This window comes from Eleutherodactylus coqui, chromosome 5 (assembly GCF_035609145.1).
Source record: "Eleutherodactylus coqui strain aEleCoq1 chromosome 5, aEleCoq1.hap1, whole genome shotgun sequence".
Classification (NCBI taxonomy): Eukaryota; Metazoa; Chordata; class Amphibia; order Anura; family Eleutherodactylidae; genus Eleutherodactylus; species Eleutherodactylus coqui.
The window spans coordinates 195,461,156-195,482,235 of NC_089841.1; the positions used below are offsets into that span (position 1 = coordinate 195,461,156).

Consider the following 21,080-nt stretch of genomic DNA (forward strand, 5'->3'; position numbering starts at 1 on the left):
ATGCGCAGAAGAGCTGTAGCGGGGAGCACACTGAAGCGGCTCGTGCTGAAAGGAGAAGACTGGACTGCGCAAGCGCGTCTAAAAAAGCAAGCTGCCGGCGAATTTAGACGGAACCATGGAGACGAGGACGCTAGCAACGGAGCAGGTAAGTGAATAACTTCTGTATGGCTCATATTTAATGCACGATGTATATTACAAAGTGCATTAATATGGCCATACGGAAGTGTATAACCCCACTTTGTTTCGCGAGACCACCCCTTTAACTATATCAGTGCAAAACTGACTTAAAATATGGGTGTGGCGCCGTATCACAATAAAATTTTACCATTTAGAAAAGAGAAATCCCTTTCATTGGAAAGGGGAAAAAGAAAAAAAAGAAGAATATAGAAAAGTATGAAAAGATTAGAAACAGATATAACAGAATAGCAAGGCACTTCAGTAATAGCACACAAAATACACATACACAAAAACCAGGAAAAAAAGAGAAAGCAAAAAAAGGGGGGGGGGAAGGGGGCACCTTGAGCACATTCCTGTCAGTCCCTCATTCTGGCGGACCTGTATCCTCCTCAAGGCTCATGAGTAGGTCTATTGAAACAGACTGCTTAACTCTGTAGAGGACCTAAACTTAATCCAGGGCCTCTATGTTTCTTTGTAATTTTCACCTTTGTTTTTCAGGTTCTCAGGAGTGTTCCGTGCATAGCTCCTCCATATGGTTGAGATGTGACATTTCTTGTTGCCACTCCTTCATGGAGGAGACTTGTGTGGTTCGCCAGTGGTGAGATATAACTGCTCTGGCTGCTGCATTACAGAAATGGAGCAGATCTCCCTTTTGAGCGATAATTGAGCCAGGTAGAATGGAGAGGAGGGCTATCTGTGGAGTATTGTTAACTGATTTTCTGCACATCGAGTTATAGGTGGCAAACACCCTGTCCCTGAAGGGGCGCAATTCATCGCAACCCCACCAGACGTGTAGCAGAGTGCCTCTATCAGTCCCACAGCGCCAACACATGTCCGACACCAAGGGGAATATCGCGTGGAGTCGCGTGGGGTATCTGTACCATCTAGCCAACACCTTGTACCTTTTCTCCTGAGCAGCGCATGCCATGGTCAAGTTGTGTGTGAAAATTAATGACTTTTGCCAGTCACTCTGAGTGATTTCCTTCCCCAGCTCCTGCTCCCAGGCCCACTTACTTGGGCTCATGCGACTAAGCTCCTGAATCAGAAGACCATATATTTGCGACAATACGTGCTCCGGAGGGGACCGCAACTCAAACAACTCCTCAAAGGGTGTCAATTTCAAGCCCGGGGTATCGCTTCCTTCCCAAGGCGCAAGGAAGGAGCGTAACTGGAAATACTCGAGCCAAGAGATACAAATATCTCCAAATTGGCGTTTGAGTTCTTCAAGAGAGGGCATTGATTGTCCGCCTAGAACCTGCTGGACCCTGGTATTCTCCCGATTTTCCCAACTCAGAAAGTGATCTTGTGCCCTCCCTGGCAGGGAAATCTGGATGATTAAACAATGGCATCAAAGGGCTATTGTCTCTGGACAGGATCTGTTGACGGGTTTGTATTTCCCATAGTCTGAGTGTACCCCTTAGGAAGTAGTTTGAACCTACAGATTGGGCCCTATCCTCTTTTTTCACCCATGGGATTAGCCTCGAGTGAACTGTACAATCGCTTTGCTCCAATGCTATCCATTGTTTATTGTTAGTGTGATAGTCAGTCTAAAAGATGCGTGAAAACCGCCGCCGTATGATAGCTTTTAAAGTCGGGCAAACCTGCACCTCCTTTTGATTTGGCATACAACGACGTGCGCATGCCCACCCGTGGTCTCTGTCCCCCCCAAACGAATCTGATCAGTGCCAACTTCAGTTTGTTAAAAAATGTTTGGAGTACCATAACTAAGGGCCCTTTTACACATGATGATTATCGTTAGAAGTTGTTCAAAACCCTGCGTTTGAATGAAAGTCGTCCCATGTAAATGCTTGCAGAAACCTGAAGGACTAGCCGTTACAGTGAATGGATACAGGCGGGGGAAGAACACTCCCCAGCCTTCCCGCCTCCATGTCAGCAGCACTTTGAGCAATGCTTGCTCCTGTGTAACAGCACAGGAGCGAGTATCATTGTGACGCACTGTCGGGCATCGTTTGCCTGACAGTTCATACCGTCTAAATGGGCCCTTTCAGTAAAGAACCCCCTTTTATATTGGTGTAGAGACCAGCATAGAGGGCACCCCCTTGTTACTGTCGCAGTCCTGGGTATAAATAGATTATTGGAGAGATCTCTGTATTGTCCCTGATATATTTATACATAGTTATTAGGTCACATCTCAGCTGTCATTTTTTCTAAACTAAATAACCCCAAATTTGGTAGCTTCTCTGGGTATTGTAGTCTGTCCATTCCATTTATTATTTTAGTACTTACTCAAGCTCTGATATGTCCTTCTTGAGTACCGGGGCTCAAAACTGTGCACAATATTACATGTGAGGTCTGACCAGTGACTTGTAAAGAGGAAGAACAACGTTCTAGTCATGTGCCCCTAGACCTCTTTTGATGCACACTATGATCCTGGCAGCAGCTGCCTGACACCAGTTACTCCAGTTAAGTTTACAGTTAACTAAAATCCCCAAGCAAGTCCTTTTTTACATCAGTTTTACCCAGTGGTTTCCCAGTTGGCGTGTAATGGTGACATGTATTTCCTCACCCATGTGCAAATCCTTACATTTATCAGTGTTAGACATCATTGGCACTCTTCTGCGTAAGCCCCAGCTTATCCAGATCCATTTGTAACCATATACTGTCCTCTCTTGTGTTAATTACTTTACACATAGTTTTGTATAATTTGCGATCATTGATATTTTATTGCACAATCCCTCTACAATATCATTAATATAGATTAGGGCCCCTGTGGTACCCCACTAGTAACGGTGACCCAATCACAGTATGTACCATTAACCTATTAAGGACCAGGCACAGTAAATATACGGCGCCTGGTCCTGGGCTTAAAATCCCGCCGATAGTAAAATTGCTTTAAGCCTTCTGCCTCTGCAATCAATTAGCTGTGAGTGACAGCTGATAACCCAGAGGAGAAGGCAGGAGGGGTTTTTAACCCTTTCTGCCTTCTGCTTCCCCGAGTACACAGTGCTCAATGAGCACTGTGTACTCAAAAGTGAAAGTAAAAGTGTAACTTTCACTCCGGGAGCCGGAGGATCATGTGAACACCGGGGTTCCCTGTTACAGCATAGCTGGAGGGTCATACTAGACCCAGGCCAGCTCTGCCAGTGACTAATGTCACTACAGGGGATGTTTTTCCCCTGTAACTGGGGCTCCTATGGATGTCCCAGCTACAGTGGGAAAGTGTCAAAAAAAAAGGTGAATGTCCCCCAGAGGTCTTATATGATGTCATGGGGGACATAGATAGTAAAAAACATAATTACATAAATAAGTAAGACAAAATTCCAGACTAAAACAGCAATACATACATAACAAAGAGAATAACATAAAGCCGACGCCAACAAAAACTGTCGCCGTATGCGCCCTGTAAACCAAAACCATACGTATTATATGTTAAAACATCCAAAACACATACAGGAACCTGTTCCCATACTTTATTTTAGCATAAATATACTAAATTTATACAAAATCATTTTTTTAGCATTTTACCCCCAATAAAACTAAAAAAAGTAAATGAAAAAGATATTTAAAAAATCGCCCTACATGTCACGGAAAAAACACAGCAAAAAAAATTGTGATAGCTAAAGGAAACAAAATATGTCAGTAAAACCGCCACATGGGTAAAATCCCTAAGTGTCTGGTCCTTAAGGTACAAAACAGCCTGGTCCTTAAGGGGTTAATAATCACTCTCTGCTTCCTATAACTAAGCCAGTTACTTAACCACACTTTGGAAAAATCAAGATATACAAGATCCATTGACTCTCCCCGATCCAGTCTAGAACTTACCTCCTCACAGCAGCTGATCAGACGTGTTTGACAAATAAACCCATGCTGATACAGAGTTATACAGCTATTTTCACTGAGATACTCCAGGATAGTAGCATCTAGCATCTCTTAGAAAGTTCTTAAAGATTTTACCCACAATAGAAGTCAGACTTACCGGCCTGTACTTTACAGGTTTGCTTTCTTAATATCTGCACCATAATTGCTATGCGCAGGGGCGTACCTAAAGGCTCAGGGGCCCGGGTGCAAAAGTTCAGCTCGGCCCCCCCCCAGGTCCTATTTCCCCCTCGCCCCGTACCTATGCCTGAGGGTCAATGCCCACGTGCGGGAGATCCGTGCATCTTGCTGCCCATAGGGATGCATTGGCATCGCTAGGGCAGCTAAAAGCATGCAGATGGGATTCCTTCCCAGAGTGTGGGTCACACGCACAGGAAGAAATCGCAGCATGCGCCATTTTCCTGCGGATCTGCCACGCGGATGGCTCCCGCAACTTCCATTAAAGCCTATGGAAGCCGTTCGTATCCGAGGCACAGCCGCAGCTGTTTTTGTGCTGTGCCGCGGATACGCGGGAGAACAGGAGATTTTTTTAAATATTGGTGCACATGCACGCGGCACGCTGCCAGCGTGCCAAGCACATCCGCCGACCGGAAGAAAGAAGATCAGGCCTGCACAGCGGGGAGCCCCGCAGCGTCCGGAGAGGTGAGTATAATGTATTTTTCCTCTCCATGTCCATGGGCATGCACGGATTTCACTGCGGGATTCAGCAAGTGGGCATGAGGCCTAAGAGATAGATAGATAGATAGATAGATAGATAGATAGATAGATAGATAGATAGATAGATAGATAGATGATAGATAGATAGATAGATAGATAGATAGATAGATAGATATGAGATCGATAGATAGATAGATAGATAGATAGATAGATGGATATGAGACAGACAAGATAGATAGACAGACACATAGAGAGACATACAGACAGGCAAACAAGCAGATACATACCCTGGTGCCTGGACTACTTCTCTGCTGAGGAGAGCAGCTGTACACAGTGTCAGCAGGAGGAAGCAGCAGGGAGATGACATCATCCCTGCTCCACGCGATGCCTTGCTGTGCCCGTGTGCGGTGAGTCTGCTTCTGTGTCCTCTCTGCTCTTTCCCCATCACCCCTCCTCTTCCCCTGTCTTCTCTCCAAGTCCTCCCCCCTCCCTTCTCCCTTCTCCTACTCTACTCTCTGGCTTGTGCTGTCGGCCGGCCGGACCGCACTAACTTAGCAAGCAGCCGCCGACAGCGGGAAGTGAAAGTAGAGCTGCATATGCTGGAGGGGGGGCTCTGGGCCCCCTCAAGCGCAGGGGCCGGGTCGCCTATGCGACGCCGGCACCCCCTGCCGGTACGCCTATGGCTATGCGCCAATCCAGTGAAACAGACCCCTTCACTATAGAGTCCTTAAATATGAAAAAAAGCGGACTATCACATTACTTAATTCACTTAGAACTTAGAGGTGTATTCCATCGGGACCCGGAAATTCGTCTATTTGAATCTTTTTAACCCCTTAGTGACCAAGCCTGTTTGCGCCTTAATGACCAGGCCAAATTTTGCAAATCTGACATGTGTCACTTTAACATGGAAAAACACCAGAAAGGTTTTGCATATCCAAGCGATTCTGACATTGTTTTTTCGCCACATGTTGTGCTTCATTTAGGCGGAAAAAATAGACCGATAGAAATTGTGTTTATTTATTAAAAGCGCCAAAATTGGGAAAATTTTGAAAAAATCGTCATTTTTTCACATTTCCAACTGCAATATCTTAAATATGTGCAAACATAATATAGAAATTTTTGCTAAGATTTATATTTCCACCCGTTTACTTTATTTTGGGCGCACATTGGAAAAACTTTCGTTTTTTTTAAACTATTTAGGAGACGTACAAATTTAACATTACTTTTTAGCATTTTGAGGAACACTTTGTTTTCCTATACCAAGCCGAGATTGGAAAGGCTCATGAGTGTCAGAATAATAGATACCCCCCCAAATGACCTCATTTTAAAAACTACACCCCTTAATGTATTCACTGAGGGGTGTCATGAGTATTTTCACCCCACAGTTTTTTTTCAGGAATTAATTCAATTTAGAGGAGAAAAAGTAAAATTTCATATTTTTGCAAATCTGTCATTTTAAAGACATATTTTTTTCCTATAGTTTACATGAAAATCAGGATTTACACCCCAAAATGGATACCCCTATTTCTCCCGTGTTCAGAAATATACCCATTGTGGCCCTATTGTTATATCTGAGTCCACAACGGGGCCCAAAATGAAAGGAGTAGTCAGTGTCTTTCAAAACAGAAATTTTGCTTGAAGTCCTTTTAGGCCCCATAGCACACATGTAGAGTTCTTGAGCGCCCAAAACCATAGAAAACCCCCACAAATGACCCCATTTTGAAAACTAGACCCCTTAAGGAATTTATCTAGGGGTGTACTGCATATTTTGACCCCACAGTTTTTGAATGAATTCAAACCAAGCAAAAGGAAAAAATTGTGATTTTCGTTTTTTCGGCAATTCTGTCATTTTAAAAACAGCTTTTTTTGTACAGCACACATATGAAGGAAGACTTGCACCCAAAAATGGATACCCCTGTTTGTCCCGTGTTCAGAGACATACCCATTGTGGCCCTAATCTTATGTCTGGATACACAACGGAGCCCAAAATGAAAGGAGCGACCGGTGGCTTTCGGAACACAAATTTTGCTTGAAGTCCTTTTAGGCCCCATTGCCCACTTGTAGAGTTCTTGAGCGCCCAAAACCATAGAGAACCCCCACAAATGACCCCATTTTGAAAACTAGACTCCTTAACGAATTTATCTAGGGGTGTACTGCACATTTTGACCCCACAGTTTTTGAATAAATTCAAGCAAAGCAAAAGGAAAAAAAATAGGATTTTTGTTTTTTTGGCAATTCTGTCATTTTAAAAACAGCTTTTTTTGTACAGCACACATATGAAGGAAGACTTACACCCCAAAATGGATACCCCTGTTTGTGCTGTTTTCAGAAATATACCCATTGTGGCCCTAATCTTATGTCCGCATGCACAACGGGGCCCAAAATAAAAGGAGTAATCGGTGGCTTTCAGAACATAGATTTTGCTTGAAGTCCTTTTAGGCCCCATTGCCCACTTGTAGAGTTCTTGAGCGCCCAAAACCATATAGAACCCCCACAAATGACCCCATTTTGAAAACTAGACCCCTTAGCGAATTTATCTAGGGATGTACTGCATATTTTGACCCCACAGTTTTTGAATAAATTCAAGCAAAGCAAAAGGAAAAAAATAGGATTTTCATTTTTTGGGCTATTGTGTCAATTTAAAAACAGTTTTTTTTGTACAGCACACATATAAATGAAGGCTTTCACCCCAAAATGGATACCCCTGTTTGTCCCGTGTTCAGAAACATACCCATTGTGGCCCTAATAGACTTACAGGACCCATGGCTAGGCCTACAATGAAAGGAATACCCGTTGGATTTCAGGGTACCACTGAATAAATTTCAGGCCCCATTGCCCACTTATAGAGCCATTGAGCGGCCAAAACTATAAAGAACCCCCTCAAATGACCCCATTTTGAAAACTAGACCCCTTAACGAATTCATCTAGGGGTGTACTGCATATTTTGACCCCACAGTATTTGAATGAATCTAAGCAAAGCAGAAGGAAAAAGTTACGATTTTCAATTTTTTTGGCAATTTTTTCAATTTAAAAACAGTTTTTTTGTACAGTGCACATAGGAATGAAGACGTTCACCCCAAAATGGATACCCCCGTTTGTCCCGAGTTCAGAAACATACCCATTGTGGCCCTAATCTACTTACAGGACGCATGGCAAGGCCTATAAAGGACGGAACACCTGTTGGATTTTAGGGCACAACTGAATAAATTCCAGGCCCCATTGCTTATTTGTACAGAATAAAAATTGACTCCCTAAAAATCCCCCCACACACACACATACTCTGCGCCCTTTTTGGCGTTCGCAAATCTTAGATAAAAGTAAAAATGTGAACTGTGTAGTATTTCCGAAGACAGGGGTAATTACGGAGGCTGGTTGGAATGGGCCCATGGGGCAATAAAACCGGGTATCCCCCCCCCTCTCATGCTTTTTGGGGGTATTTCATGACCTCAGTGGCGGGTATGGGGTGTAAAAAGTGGCGTTCCGTGAGTCTCCGTAAGCTTGATGAGGTGCGGCGGTCTCACACAGAAGGCGCTCAACAAGGTGCTCCTGGAACTGCAGGAAAGCGAGCGTTCCCGGGGCTTCTTGTAAAATACGTATCACAGGTAGCGGTCTGAATAATGCCGGGCTCACGCGGGTGCAGGCGGAATCCGCTTGCGGAGGCCCACAGCGGATCCCATCTGTGAGCCCGGCTGTGACCCTGCGTACGGCTGCGTAATGTACTGCGCATAACTGCCTACTCACACAGGCGGTCATGCACAGTACACCTTTGTTTGTATTTCCCGCACCATCGCTTAGCGATGACACGGGTACCCGCAGCCCGTATACAATGTAGTTGCGTATGGACTGCGGGTATATCCGCGACCATGGAGCACAATGGGCTCTATGTTGCCGATATCCGCAGTAAAATAGAACCTGCTGCGTTCTCTTTTCTGCGAGTGGATTACGCAATTCTGACCCGCTAATGTGAGCGGAATTGTGTAATCCAATGCGATTGATCTGCGTATTACCGCTAATCAAACGCATGCGGAATCTGTCATTCCTATCCGGTCATGTGAGACCGGCCTAAGGTAGATCGCTACCTTTTTATCACGTGACCGGGGACCGCTCAACGAGGCCACCTGTCACTGCTCCAGGCTCTCTGTGACCGTTGGTCGCTGGGAGCAAGGAGATTTTAAGTTTCCTGGGCTCCCTGACTCCTGCGCATGTGTCCGGCTTTTTGCCGGCAATCGCATGTGCAGAATCCTGGAAGGTCCATGGAGGAAGATCGCGTCGGGATTCAAATACGCAGGCCTCCGGTAAAAAGATTCATCTCCTCTCACCGATCGCATCAGTGAGGGGAGATGAAACTTCAAATTTTTTTTTTTACTTTTACGTGATCGCCATTATTGGATAATGGCGAACACGTGACCAGGAACCGCTCACCGCGGACCCCCATTAAATCTCCATGCTCTTGGCTACGTTTTGTAGCCAGGAGCAGGGAGAATTTAAATTATCCTGGCAATCCACAGCTTTTGCGCATGCGCCCGCCATTTTGGCGACGGGCGCGTGTGCAGAAGCTGTGGTAAGGTCCGCGGATAAATCTGGGGGCCTTAGGTACGTACTTTCATCCTCCCTCACGGATATGATCCATGAGGGGAGATGAAACGTACGCTTTTTAAACTTTTAAAAACTTTTTTTTACTTTTTTTTTTTTAACTTTTTTACACTTTTTTTTCACTTTACATGATCACTGTCATCCATTGGATGACAGTGATCATGTCCCCGGTATAATCTCTCTGTTCCTAGCTACACATGGCAGCCAGAAGCAGAGGGATTTTAAATTCCCCGGGGCTCGAGCCCGTCTGTGCACGCGCCCGATGTCGATCATCGGGCGCGCATGCGCAGACGGGGATTCGGGTCCCGGGACATCGGGACACCGCTGAGGACTGGGGGTGAGTATTTTCACCTCCCCTCATGGATCCGATCCATGAGGGGAGGTGAAACTGACTTTTTAAAAACTTTTTTTTAACTTTTTCGCGATCGCCGCTAACCATTGGATAACGGCGATCGCGGTACCGGGGACCGCTCACCGCAGTCCCCGCTGACATCTCCTGCCTCCCGGCTACCTACAGGAGCCGGGAGCCAGGAGATTTTAAATCTCCCGCGCCGCCGGGCCTTCTGCGCATGCAGCTGACGTAATGCCGCCTGGCGCGCATGCGCAGAAGACCGGCTTCGGGCCCCGGAGCGGCAGGAGAGCGGGGAGCAGCGTGCCAGACCTCGGTGAGTAATTTCAGCTGCTCCGATGGATCCGATCCATCAGAGCAGCTGAATCTTTAACTTTTATGTACTTTTATTTACTTTTTTTGCGATCGGCGCTATCCATTGCATAGCGCCGATCGCAATGCCGGGGGGGGGGCTCCGAACAGCCCGGGATGACAGCTCCATGCTGTCAGCTACCTGCGGACACCGACAGCATGGAGCTGTCACGTCCACAGCCCGAGGGGCACTATTCTCTGCAGGAAGCATGTTTTTACGTCCTCAGAGAATAGAGCCCACTTCGGGAGGACGTAAAAACACTATGGGCTGGTCGTTAAGGGGTTAAGGCAGTTCTGAAGACATTGTTCCAGTCATTAAGTAGATCCTCAATAAAACTCCCTATTGAAAGAAAAATGGAAATGTATTATATTATGGTCACTACTTCCCAGGTGCCACCCGACCTGCACCCCTGTTATTCTGTCAAATCTATTGGTTAATATTAAGTCCAAAATGAGCGTCCCTCTAGTTTGGTTCTGTACAAGTTGGGAAAGGTAATTATCTTTAGGCCCCCTATCCAAGGGCGTGATTCCACCGATGGTAAAGCGCCGGCCCCCTGTCAACGAGGGGAGAATCATTGCGATTCTCAGGCTGACAGCAGAGATCCGTCTGCCGACTCCTGCTCCCGGGCGGCGAATCCCTGCAACGCCTGTGGACTGGGGGCCTTAGTAATTGATAGAAATTTGTTTCCTTTATGAGATCTGGAGGTTTCAGTTTCCCAATTTACATCCGGATAGTTAAATTCTCCCATAATAATTACCTCATTGTGATTTGCCACTTTATTCACTTGTCATATATTATATAATATATTTTCAGTGGTTTCTGTTCTATTTGGTCGCCTATAGAAAACCCCCTGTGAGGATTTTATTATTGTTTTCCTTTCATATATCTCTACCCATACAGACTCCACACATTCATCTCCCTCAGATATATGTAATGTGGGCTTTAAACAGGCCTTTAAATAAGCTAACTGCCCAGGTACAGCTTTCATTAAGGGTGCATTCACACGAACGTATATCGGCTCGGTTTTCACGCCGAGCCGATATACGTTGTCCTCGTGTGCAGGGGGGGGAGGATGGAAGAGCCAGAAGCAGGAACTGAGGCTCCCGCCCCCTCTCTGCCTCCTCTCCGCCCCTCTGCACTATTTGCAATGAGAGGAGGCAGGATGGGGGCGTGGCTAAGGTCCGAGAATTAGCCCCACCCCCGTCCCGCCTCTCCCCATTGCAAATAGTGCAGAGGGGCGGAGAGGAGGCAGAGAGGGGGCGGGAGCACAGTTTCTGGCCCTGGCTCTTCCATCCTCCCCCCTCTGCACACGAGGACAACGTATATCGGCTCGACGTGAAACCCGAGCCAATATACGTTCGTGTGAATGCACCCTAAAGCAGGTATTCCCACTATGTCATAGTCTTCCTCAGACATTATTACTTGCAGTTCGTTAACCTTATTGGTCAGACTTCTAGCTTTAGTCACCATACAGTTAAGAAAGTTTAGGTTAAGTTTTATTTTAAGTGTATCCCTATTAACTATTCTGCCAGTTCTAACAGTATTAACCCTTCCTCCCACTCCACCCCCATTTTTAGTACTTAGTCCAAGGTCACTGTCTACTGGAGTCCATGCGCTGTCATACCCTGAAAGAAGTCTGTTGGCCAGACCCTGGGTCTGGCAGTGAAAGTAGGGTGGACTGTTATAGTAATAGGCTATAGGCATTTTTAAAGTTGTACCTAAACTTAGCTCTATTTCTCATTTACCAGCCCTAACACACTCATATGACATGCTGGCTGTATATTCTCCAGACACAGTTGTACAATTTAGTAGGTACGTTAGACCTTATGTCGTTTCTTGGCTGGCGGACATGTACCCCAATACTGAGAATCAAAACAATGGCACACATCTTAAATTAAGAAGGCACATTTTACACCTAGCATTTGATAACTAGCAATACTGCAATTTGCTTTATTTACCTAAAATTATGTTTTTTTGCTGAAAAATCACTCTAAAGTGCTGGCCATTAGGGGTCCCCCTCCTAGCTTGCTGTCCGCTGTCTGCTTTCAAATGATTAAGAGGAAAGACTAGGATGGCAGAGCAGAAGAGGAGGTGGGATGAGTCATTCTGCTCATTGAACTGTATGAAAGGAGAGAAAGGGAGTGACACACACACAAACATGGTAAAGGAGTTAAGCCCCATTTAGGCTGCCTGTCCATGGTCGTGACAGAATTCGCTAGCGGGAGAGGAGAGGGGAGGACAGGTCTCCGTGATGAGCCTATCTGATAGACAGGCTCACCGCGGAGAATCGTGGCAAACCGCAGCATGCAATGATTTGAATCCCACGACCGGAGAATCGCTATCATTCTCCGCTCATGGACGTCGGGTCGCACTTTCCATAGTTAAGTCTATGGAAAGCATTCACTGCGTTACCCATGGCAGGATTATCGCTACGAGTAACGCATGTGACCTATCGCTCGTGAACAGGAGGCCTTACATGGGATGATTATCACTCAAAATTCGGTCAAACGATGTCTTTTGAGCTACAATCGCTGCGTGTATATGCTACCATCATTAGCTTTTCAGCCAAACAATGATTTTATGTTGAGTTTAAAATCCATTGTTTGGCTGGCCAGCTGATAGCAGGGGCCACACGCTGGGAGCGCTGATAAGATTGTTTTCAGCTGCAGTCCTTTGGCAGAACAAAGGGGCTGTATGCAGATAACAGACCACCTGCTGTTCTCCGCATACAGCTCAAAGAGGCTCGTTTACATGTAAATAAGGCTAATGCGCAACTAATGGGCAAACTGTCATTCTTCCTATCTTTTAAATGAATTCTGAGCGATCATCTTTGCATGTAAGTTGGGCTTTAATGATGAACTGTCTGCTGCTATTTATTCATATGTACATTACTCAGTCTTGCTGTACAGTTCAAAATGATGATGGGATACAAATCATAAATTGGCCAGAAATAGTCTTATTCCTTGTACAGACACAACAGCTTGTTCTGGAAAAGTCACCCGAAAAGTTAGGCATGGTTTAAGGGTAGCAGTTTTCCTGTGCTGCATCCCTCTCCGCACTCCCTATCTGTCTTCTCCCGCTTTCATTACTGGTGGCCAGGATATACTCTGTTGGGACTGATAAACTTGTGTGGGTGGAATGCCGAGTCGCTTCTTAAGCAGCTAGTTAGTTTTGTGTGTTTACATAAGATTGTAGGAAAGTGAAATTATCAGTCGTGGGTTTTCACATAAAAGCTATACATTTTTGTGAACACATTAATTGGTTTTCCCATGTCTTCAAAATGTATAGTTATGATAAGCAGAACATAATGTAATTATTGGTTGCTATGGTAATATTAATTGACTGTATGAATGCTAAATATTAGCCAACTTTACATTATTAGCAGAAGCAAATCATTCATTCATGCGGTGACAATAGAATTATCACAATATAGAGCGGTACAATCAGCATCACTCATCATATATCAGTTCATTCACATTCTAGTTCATGAAAAACATGCTAAAAAGAACCAGTCCTGACCAAACAAATGGCCCATGAAATGATAATCCGGAGCCGTTAGAAAACTCCAAACCTATAAGAATTCTTAAGAAAATGTAAATACCTTCAGTATATCAAAGAATTCAGAAGTGAAGAAAAACATGTCAAGAAAGATGTCACTGTAACCCAGCTGGAATGGCTAGCAGAGGAACCTATCATTTATGGGTTTTGTGCTTTATGCTACAAGCTTTCTGAGTCCTTCATAGGTAAATGACGGCACTCTTTAGGGTGCTTTCACACTGGACGGAATATTCAGCACCAAGATCCTCACTGCCAATAAGCGGATTTTGATGGGTGATTGGAAATGGCTGAATTCTGCCTGTAATTCTGCATCCAACTCAGCATTTCGGCCGGCTGCACACGAACATATTTGCATTACGGAATCCGTGACAGGCGTTCGCACCGCGGATCCGCAGCAAATATTGTTTATTACATGCTATGGAAAAGTACTTCTTCCTGCACACAAGCGGAAATTAATTGCTATCTCCACTTGCGGAGGAAAAATTGCAGCATGTTCCATCTTAGGGTGGACACCCACTTGCTATACGATAGCCTTGCGATGCGAGAGTGAGTGAAAACGCATGATAATGAAACCAATGATTTCCGATCTCACATCGCAAAGAAGAATGGGTGATATCACCCATTTCTTTCAAACATAGGGAGAACATTGCGCTCCCCTGACACAGCTTTGGCAGGGGATTCCTTCAGAATGGCAGAAGCCCATGATGCTATCCCATTTATTTCAATGGGGCTGACACTGCTGCAGCCCCATTAAAAGCAGTGGGTTTGCAGCGATGATTTTCGGGGAAGGGCGTGAAATATAAGCCCTTCCCTGAAAATCATAGCAAGCTGTAAAAAAGTTTTTAAAAAAAGTTTAACTCACCTAGAAGAGCCACAGTGCTCAGCCAATCAGAGGCATCGCTTTCTGAAGGCAGGGATTTTTCAATCCCCTGCGTCCAGAACAGAGAAGAAGACTGCCGGGGCTGGAGAGAAGAGGCAGATGGCTCTTCTAGGTGAGTAAAACTTTTTTTTTACAGCTTGCTATGATTTTCAGGGAAGGGCTTATATTTCAAGCCCTTCCCAGAAAATCATCCCTGCAAACCCACTGCTTTCATTGGGGCCACAGCAGTGCCGGCCCAATTGAAAGAAATTGGATAGCATCACAGGCTTCTGCCACAGCTGTGGCAGAGGATTCCTTCATTCCCGCGGTCCCCACGGGGGTGAAGAAATCCCTTGCCATAGCTGTCACAGCTGTGTCAGGGGAGGGCAATGTTTTCCCTATGTTTTCAATAGGGCTAGCGCTGCTGCCACTGGCCCCATTTAAAACAATGGGTGGTATCGCCCATTCTTCTTTGCAATGCAAGATTACATTGAAAACATCGCAAATGAGAATGAAACCATTGAAAATCATTGGCTTCATTATCATGCGTTTTCACTCACTCTCGCATCGCAAGGCTATCGTATAACAAGTGGGTGTTCACCCATTAGTGCGGATTCCGCACAGAGTGCTTCTATTGAAGTCAACAAAAGCTGTCTGACCTGCAGGTCGCGGGTACCTGCATCATCGCCTAGCAACAGAGAAAAAAATCTGTACAGTGCAAAGATATGGAGGATGTAAATTTCCAGTTGCATGTTAAATAGGTCATCCAGAGAAGCAAACATTTTGGAAAGCAGGTCAGAGCAATGTAAAAACATCAAAGATTACATTGTATTCAGCTGACAGCCTGCAGAAGCCTTTGTGAAGACAATACAGCTGAGTGCAAAGTCCAGATTTGCAAACTGCTGCTGGAACCTCATTAACATCCAAATAAAGCTGATAAAGTGCTAATGGGCATTAGTGTTCATTAGCACTTTATGCAAAATGATCGCTGGAGCTGTCAATCTTTCAATCTTTGAAAGATTGTCTTTGCGTATAAATGAGCCTTTACTCAGCTAACCTGATTCTTTGTGGCTCCTCTTCCACCGATGCCGAATCCCCCACTAGTCTTCACTTCTTGCTACAGCAGTGATGACATCCCAACACAGAGACATGTAAGAGTTGCAGATAATCTCCACCCAAAGTGAAGCTGTAGCAGTCACAGGTGTCTGGTGCTGGTGATGACATCAATGGCTTGCTGCAGCAGGAATTGACGACCAGCCTGGGCCCAAGCATCAGCGGAAGAGGAGCGGCCGGGAGGTTGAGTAAGGTGTCATTTCTTTTATGTTTTTACAGTATTCTGATCTTTTATATATTTGTAACGTCTGTATATGCTGATGAGGAGGAACAAGGCACTTGTAACTAGTGACTGATGGGGGTCCTAGTGGTCAGGCTTATGGCAATAGCACTTGCTGAAGTAATTCATACAGAACTATAATAGAATAATCCTTAAAGCCCTTTTGGGCTCCCTCACACTGGCGAGAACGATTTTGCAGCAAGAAAATCATGGCAAAATCGCAATTGTGTTCAGGCGTTTTTTGCGCCTCGGTGATGCTTTTTCTTGGGAATAATATCGCATCGCTGCTGCCCGCAATAAAATCACACAATAACTTTGCACAATTATTTAGTGCGAAGGTCAGTTGGGCTTTCACTGTTAACAACGAACAAAAAGGCTCCATAGGAAAAATGGGTGATTAAACAAAAATCACAAAACGCAGATAGGACATGGTGCATTTTTTTTTATTGCAACATCACAGTATTGAAAACATTGCAAGTGTAAGGACAAACGCGTAAACACCCCTAGGGGTTGCATACGGGTTGGATTCCAACTGTGAGATTCCTGTCCCTGCATTGACCTCTCGCTTACCCGTCCGGCATCTTCTCTCTCTGCTCTGTGAAGTGCCGGCTGGCGCACAGCCGCACATGCGCAGTGCAGAGCCGGCGCGTCAGTGCGAGCCTCTGCGAGACTTGCACTGAAAAAGGACATGCCGCGATTTTGTTACTCCGCGAGTTTTCACGCGGTCAAATCGCGGCTGTATACATAGGATTGCATAAACTAATGCAATCCTATGGCAGTGTGCAACGGCAGAAATTCTGCACAGAATTTCCGCCTGTGTGCATTCAACCTTAGCCTATACTACTGTAGGCAGTTTAAGGCCTGATGCCCACGGCTATGATGGACTCCGCCAGTGGAATATCACAGCGAAGTCCACCACGGCGCCCCCAAAAACCCCCCTACTTACCTCCCTGCATCCGCCGTACGCGTCTCGCATACAATGCATGATGTGCCGGCAGTGTCAGATGACGCGGCCAGCGTTGGATGGGAACGCGCATTGACACGATACATCTGCTGTGACGGCCGGCTTCCATTGACTACAATCGAAGCGAGCCGCACGTATTCCCTCGGCATTTGTAACATGCTGCAGTTTAATTCGCGCTGCGGATTTCCACAGCATGAACATTGAGCTATTAGTTTTAACCCCTTCACAACCAAGGACGTACCGGTACGTCCTGTGGCTGCGGGGGATGTATGAAAAGAGGTTGCGATGCAACCTCTCTTCATACAGTGCGGGCGTCAGCTGTTTATAACAGCTGACACCCGCGGGCAAGAGCCGCGAGCGGCCGCGCGGCCGACCGTGGCTATTAACCATTTAAATGCCGCTGTCAATTCTGACAGCGGCATTTAAATCCCCCGAACAATGTTCGGGGGTCCCGCACGGCCCCCCCGCGGTGAGATCGGGGGAGCCGTGCAGGTGTCATGGCAGCCGGGGGCCTAATGAAAGGCCCCAGGGCTGCCTTAATAGACTGCCTATCAAGCCATCCACACAGGGTGGCTTGATAGACTGCTTGTCAGAAAGCAGTATGATGTAATGCTATAGCATTACGTCATACTGCAGGAGCGATCAAAGCATCGCATCTTAAAGTCCCCCAGGGGGACTTCAAAGTAATGTAAAAAAAAAATCAATAAAGTTTTTTTTAATTGAAAAAAAAAAAAGTTGTAAAAGTTTAAATCACCCCCCTTTTGCCATATCTATTATTTAAAAATCCAAATAATAAATAAAAAATATGTATTGCCGCGTCCGTGAAAGTCCGAACTATCAAAGTAGCGCATTATTTTTCCCACACGGTGAACGTCGTCCGGAAAAAAAATAAAGAACGCCAGAAATGCACTTTTTTAATTACCCTGTCTCCCAGAAAAAACGCAATAATAAGCGATCAAAAAGTCATATGTATTCCAAAATGGTACTATCAGAAACTACAGGACTTCCCGCAAAAAATGAGACCTTGCTCAACTACGTCGACGGAAAATTTAAAAAGTTATCGCGCGCACAAAATGGCGACAGAAAATAATTGAAAAAAATTTAATGACTTTGAAAAAAAAAAAAGAGGAGTATAGTAAAAAAAAAACTATACAAGTTTGCTATCGTAGTAATCGTACCGACCCATAGAATAAAATTGTCATGTCGTTTTTGTTGCCATTTGTGCACAGTAGAAGCAAGACGCACTAAAAATGGCGAAATGTCGGGTTTTTTTTTCATTTTACTCCACTTAGAATTTTTTAAAAGTTTTTCAGTACATTATATGGTACTTTAAATAGCACCATTGAAAAATACAACTCGTCCCGCAAAAAACAAGCGATTTTTTTAAAGGGGGGAGGAAAAAACGAAAATGGAAAAAGAAAAATGGCCGCGTCATTAAGGGGTTAATAGAACCTAATAGCAGCAGGGCAACGTTGCGGATTTCCGCCACTTAAACCGCGGCAGAAATCTGGCCGTGGGTATTGGCCCTACAAGTTATATGCCCTCTTACAACAATTATGCAAGGTTTGAAATGGCTGAAAATGGTTTGAAAACATCCTACTGTTTTATGTATACAGCTCCAGTGCAGACCTATGTAACTCCATGGTCACATCTATAGACAAATCCTATGTGTACTTAAATCCTGCAGTCATGCTCACTTCCATTTACCCTCTTCTACTGTCTGTAGATTACCAAACCGCAGGGTCATATTGAAAAAAATGGCAATTTTTTTCCTTTTCGAAGCATTGAAGTCATTAAAAATTTATTGCAAAAATCTAGTCTGTCCATTTCTACAGCCAGTTTATTTACCTAACATGCCAGGGTCCGCTGACGGCTCGGTGACAGCCTCCACGCGCACAGCGATAGCTGCCATAAGTGATTAGCACTTTTGAAAATGCAGCAACTGTTAGAGCAAGATAACTGAGAAACAACTGAAGAGAATATTGAAGATTTCACACAAGAGAACAACTATATCTCCAGGTAATGTTTTGATTAATGGGGAAAGGCTCCTTAACCTGTTGCTGTCAAGAGACAGGTACACTTCAAGCAGCAGCATCTATAAAAGCAAGAACTCTCAAAGATGTAGACATAATTGAGTAGATCAGCTGGGATTTTGATGTCTACTGCTTTTATTAAAACCAGAGTCTTATGGGCTGCGATGGCTTCCTCGAAGCAATACTTTCTAAGGACCATGCACATACAAGCCAGCCATTGATCTCACACTTGGAAGATATTAAACACACATAACGCATTTCACATAGTTTTATCTTTCTCTTCAAGTGTCTTTAATACTTATCTTTTTTGTATGCAAGCTTGTAGATATGTTGGGAGATAACTCTTAAGTTGCATCAGCTTATCTTACAGTTTATCTAAATATGACAATATATAGTATAATGGTAGTATAGTATATAGTTAAAGCAACAAGCAGAATGCAGTATACATTAGAAAAGACAACCAAAAACATGTTATTCAGGTGCTCCTAAAATAAGCACAATTCACACAGACTTTGTATACAAATAATGGACTCTATATAAAGATACTTTGTATCGTTACATTGGTAACATTGAGCATAGTGTAGCAAGCAAGCTGTGGAATCCATAACAGAATTAGTCCATAAATCTAAACATCTAAGCAATGCATAGAGGACAAGTGGAGGAGGTGGAAGTAACTAGACAATACAGGATTTCGGAGGGCCATCCCTTTTCTCAAGCACTCCTGGCATTACCAGTCAGGCTTTAGATTGGAGCTGTTCTCCGGCTTTGAATTTGTCCTTGTTTTGCATCATGTCCTTTTGGTCTTCTTCCATTTTTGCATAAAGTTTGACCTGGTCTTCTCTAGGATCCCTCTCACATCCCCCTTCTCTAACCCAGTATACATCCACAAATCCTCCAGAGTAGGCATCTCTCCTCCCTGCATGGCAGACTGCCCGCCTGGCTAGTTGACGGGCTTCTTCTTCCTCCAGTCCAGGCCTATAACCTTCATCAATGATGCTATATGCATATGGGGAACCGGATCCTACAGAAATGATATCAGAACAAAGACGGGTTCCATCATTGTATACATAACAGATGCAAGGTCCATTCTGATCCCATCCACAAAGGGTGAAGGCAGCACAGATATCAGTTCCACGGAATGGCATCATCAAGACACTCAACATTCTGGCTGCTCCTCGAACACTTGGCATCTTTCCATTCCTAACTTTATAGAGCCTGCATTCTCTGGCCAGAGCTCGACCAAAGAACTGGCAGTCAGCAGAACTTCCTGAGGTGGTTGCCAGCAGATGACTGTGAATTAGGAAAGCCTTGCGGCTATCTGGGCTGCAGACAAGTTTTCCAGCAGAGGAACGTGAATCAGTTGCAACTGCAACACCCCCAGCATAAAGGAAGGCCAAGGTGGTGGTGCCATGTGCCGGTGGTGGGGGTCCAGAATCAGAATGGTGGGAAGAGCCTTGGCATGTCTGATGGAAGTTAGGGAAAGGTTTGATTGCTACATTGTGGGACGGAAACAGGTCCAGGTTGTGAGATAGGTACTGGCTTGAATTCGTAGCATCCCATCCGCAAACACTCTGCAGTGCCATTTCTACTACAAAATCTTGGATAGTATTGAATGTCTTTAAGGTTCCTCCAAGAGAGAACTACTATGAATTAATATGCTGATAATGGTGTCACTTTTATCTTACTTCGAGGAGGCAAATGGTATTTGCAGACGCATAATACACAGTAAACACGGTTTGGATATCCAATCCCTGCTCAGCATCCTCTGAAATAAGATAGTTGGGCTAAAGTACATGCCGAAGCATGATGAGAAGGAGAAGATGATAAATGAGGGGAAGCAGCTTCACGATGCTGTAGCATTATCCCTCAACGAACCCATAAACAGTTTTACTACTGATACAGAGCAGTAATCACATACATACTATTTACTCATGTACATACCTAATTAATCATGTACATACCTTACTTACTCATGTACATACCTAATTAATCATGTACATACCTAATTAATCATGTACATACCTTACTTGCTCAAGTACATACCTAATTTAATCATATACGTATCTTTTTACTCATGTACATACCTAATTAATCATGTACATACCTAATTTAATCATGTATGTATCTTATTTAACATTTTAGGTTGCACCTTGTACTACTAACTAAATTGGGACTTTTATTCGTCTTGATCTGCCCGTGTCTTCCTCAAATCTCACCTAAGCACGTTGTGCATGTACAGTTACAGGAAGAACATAGAAAATCCCTTTAGGCTACGTCCATGTCGGAAAAAAATGTGCTGTGAATTTTGACACACATTCTGCGAGGACGCTGACAAAATGCGTTATTATGCACTGCTAAGGGTCAAATC

At 44.6% G+C, this 21,080-nt stretch overlaps 1 protein-coding gene across 1 annotated transcript; it reads right to left on the minus strand.

Annotated features, from left to right (window-relative positions):
- Positions 1 to 19,446: 19,446 nt before the first annotated feature.
- On the minus strand, positions 19,447 to 20,295 carry LOC136628919 (proteasome subunit beta type-11-like). Its single transcript, XM_066604994.1, has one exon. The coding sequence runs from the start codon at positions 20,293 to 20,295 to the stop codon at positions 19,447 to 19,449; it is 849 nt and encodes a 282-aa protein (XP_066461091.1).
- Between the last annotated feature and the right edge of the window lie 785 nt (positions 20,296 to 21,080).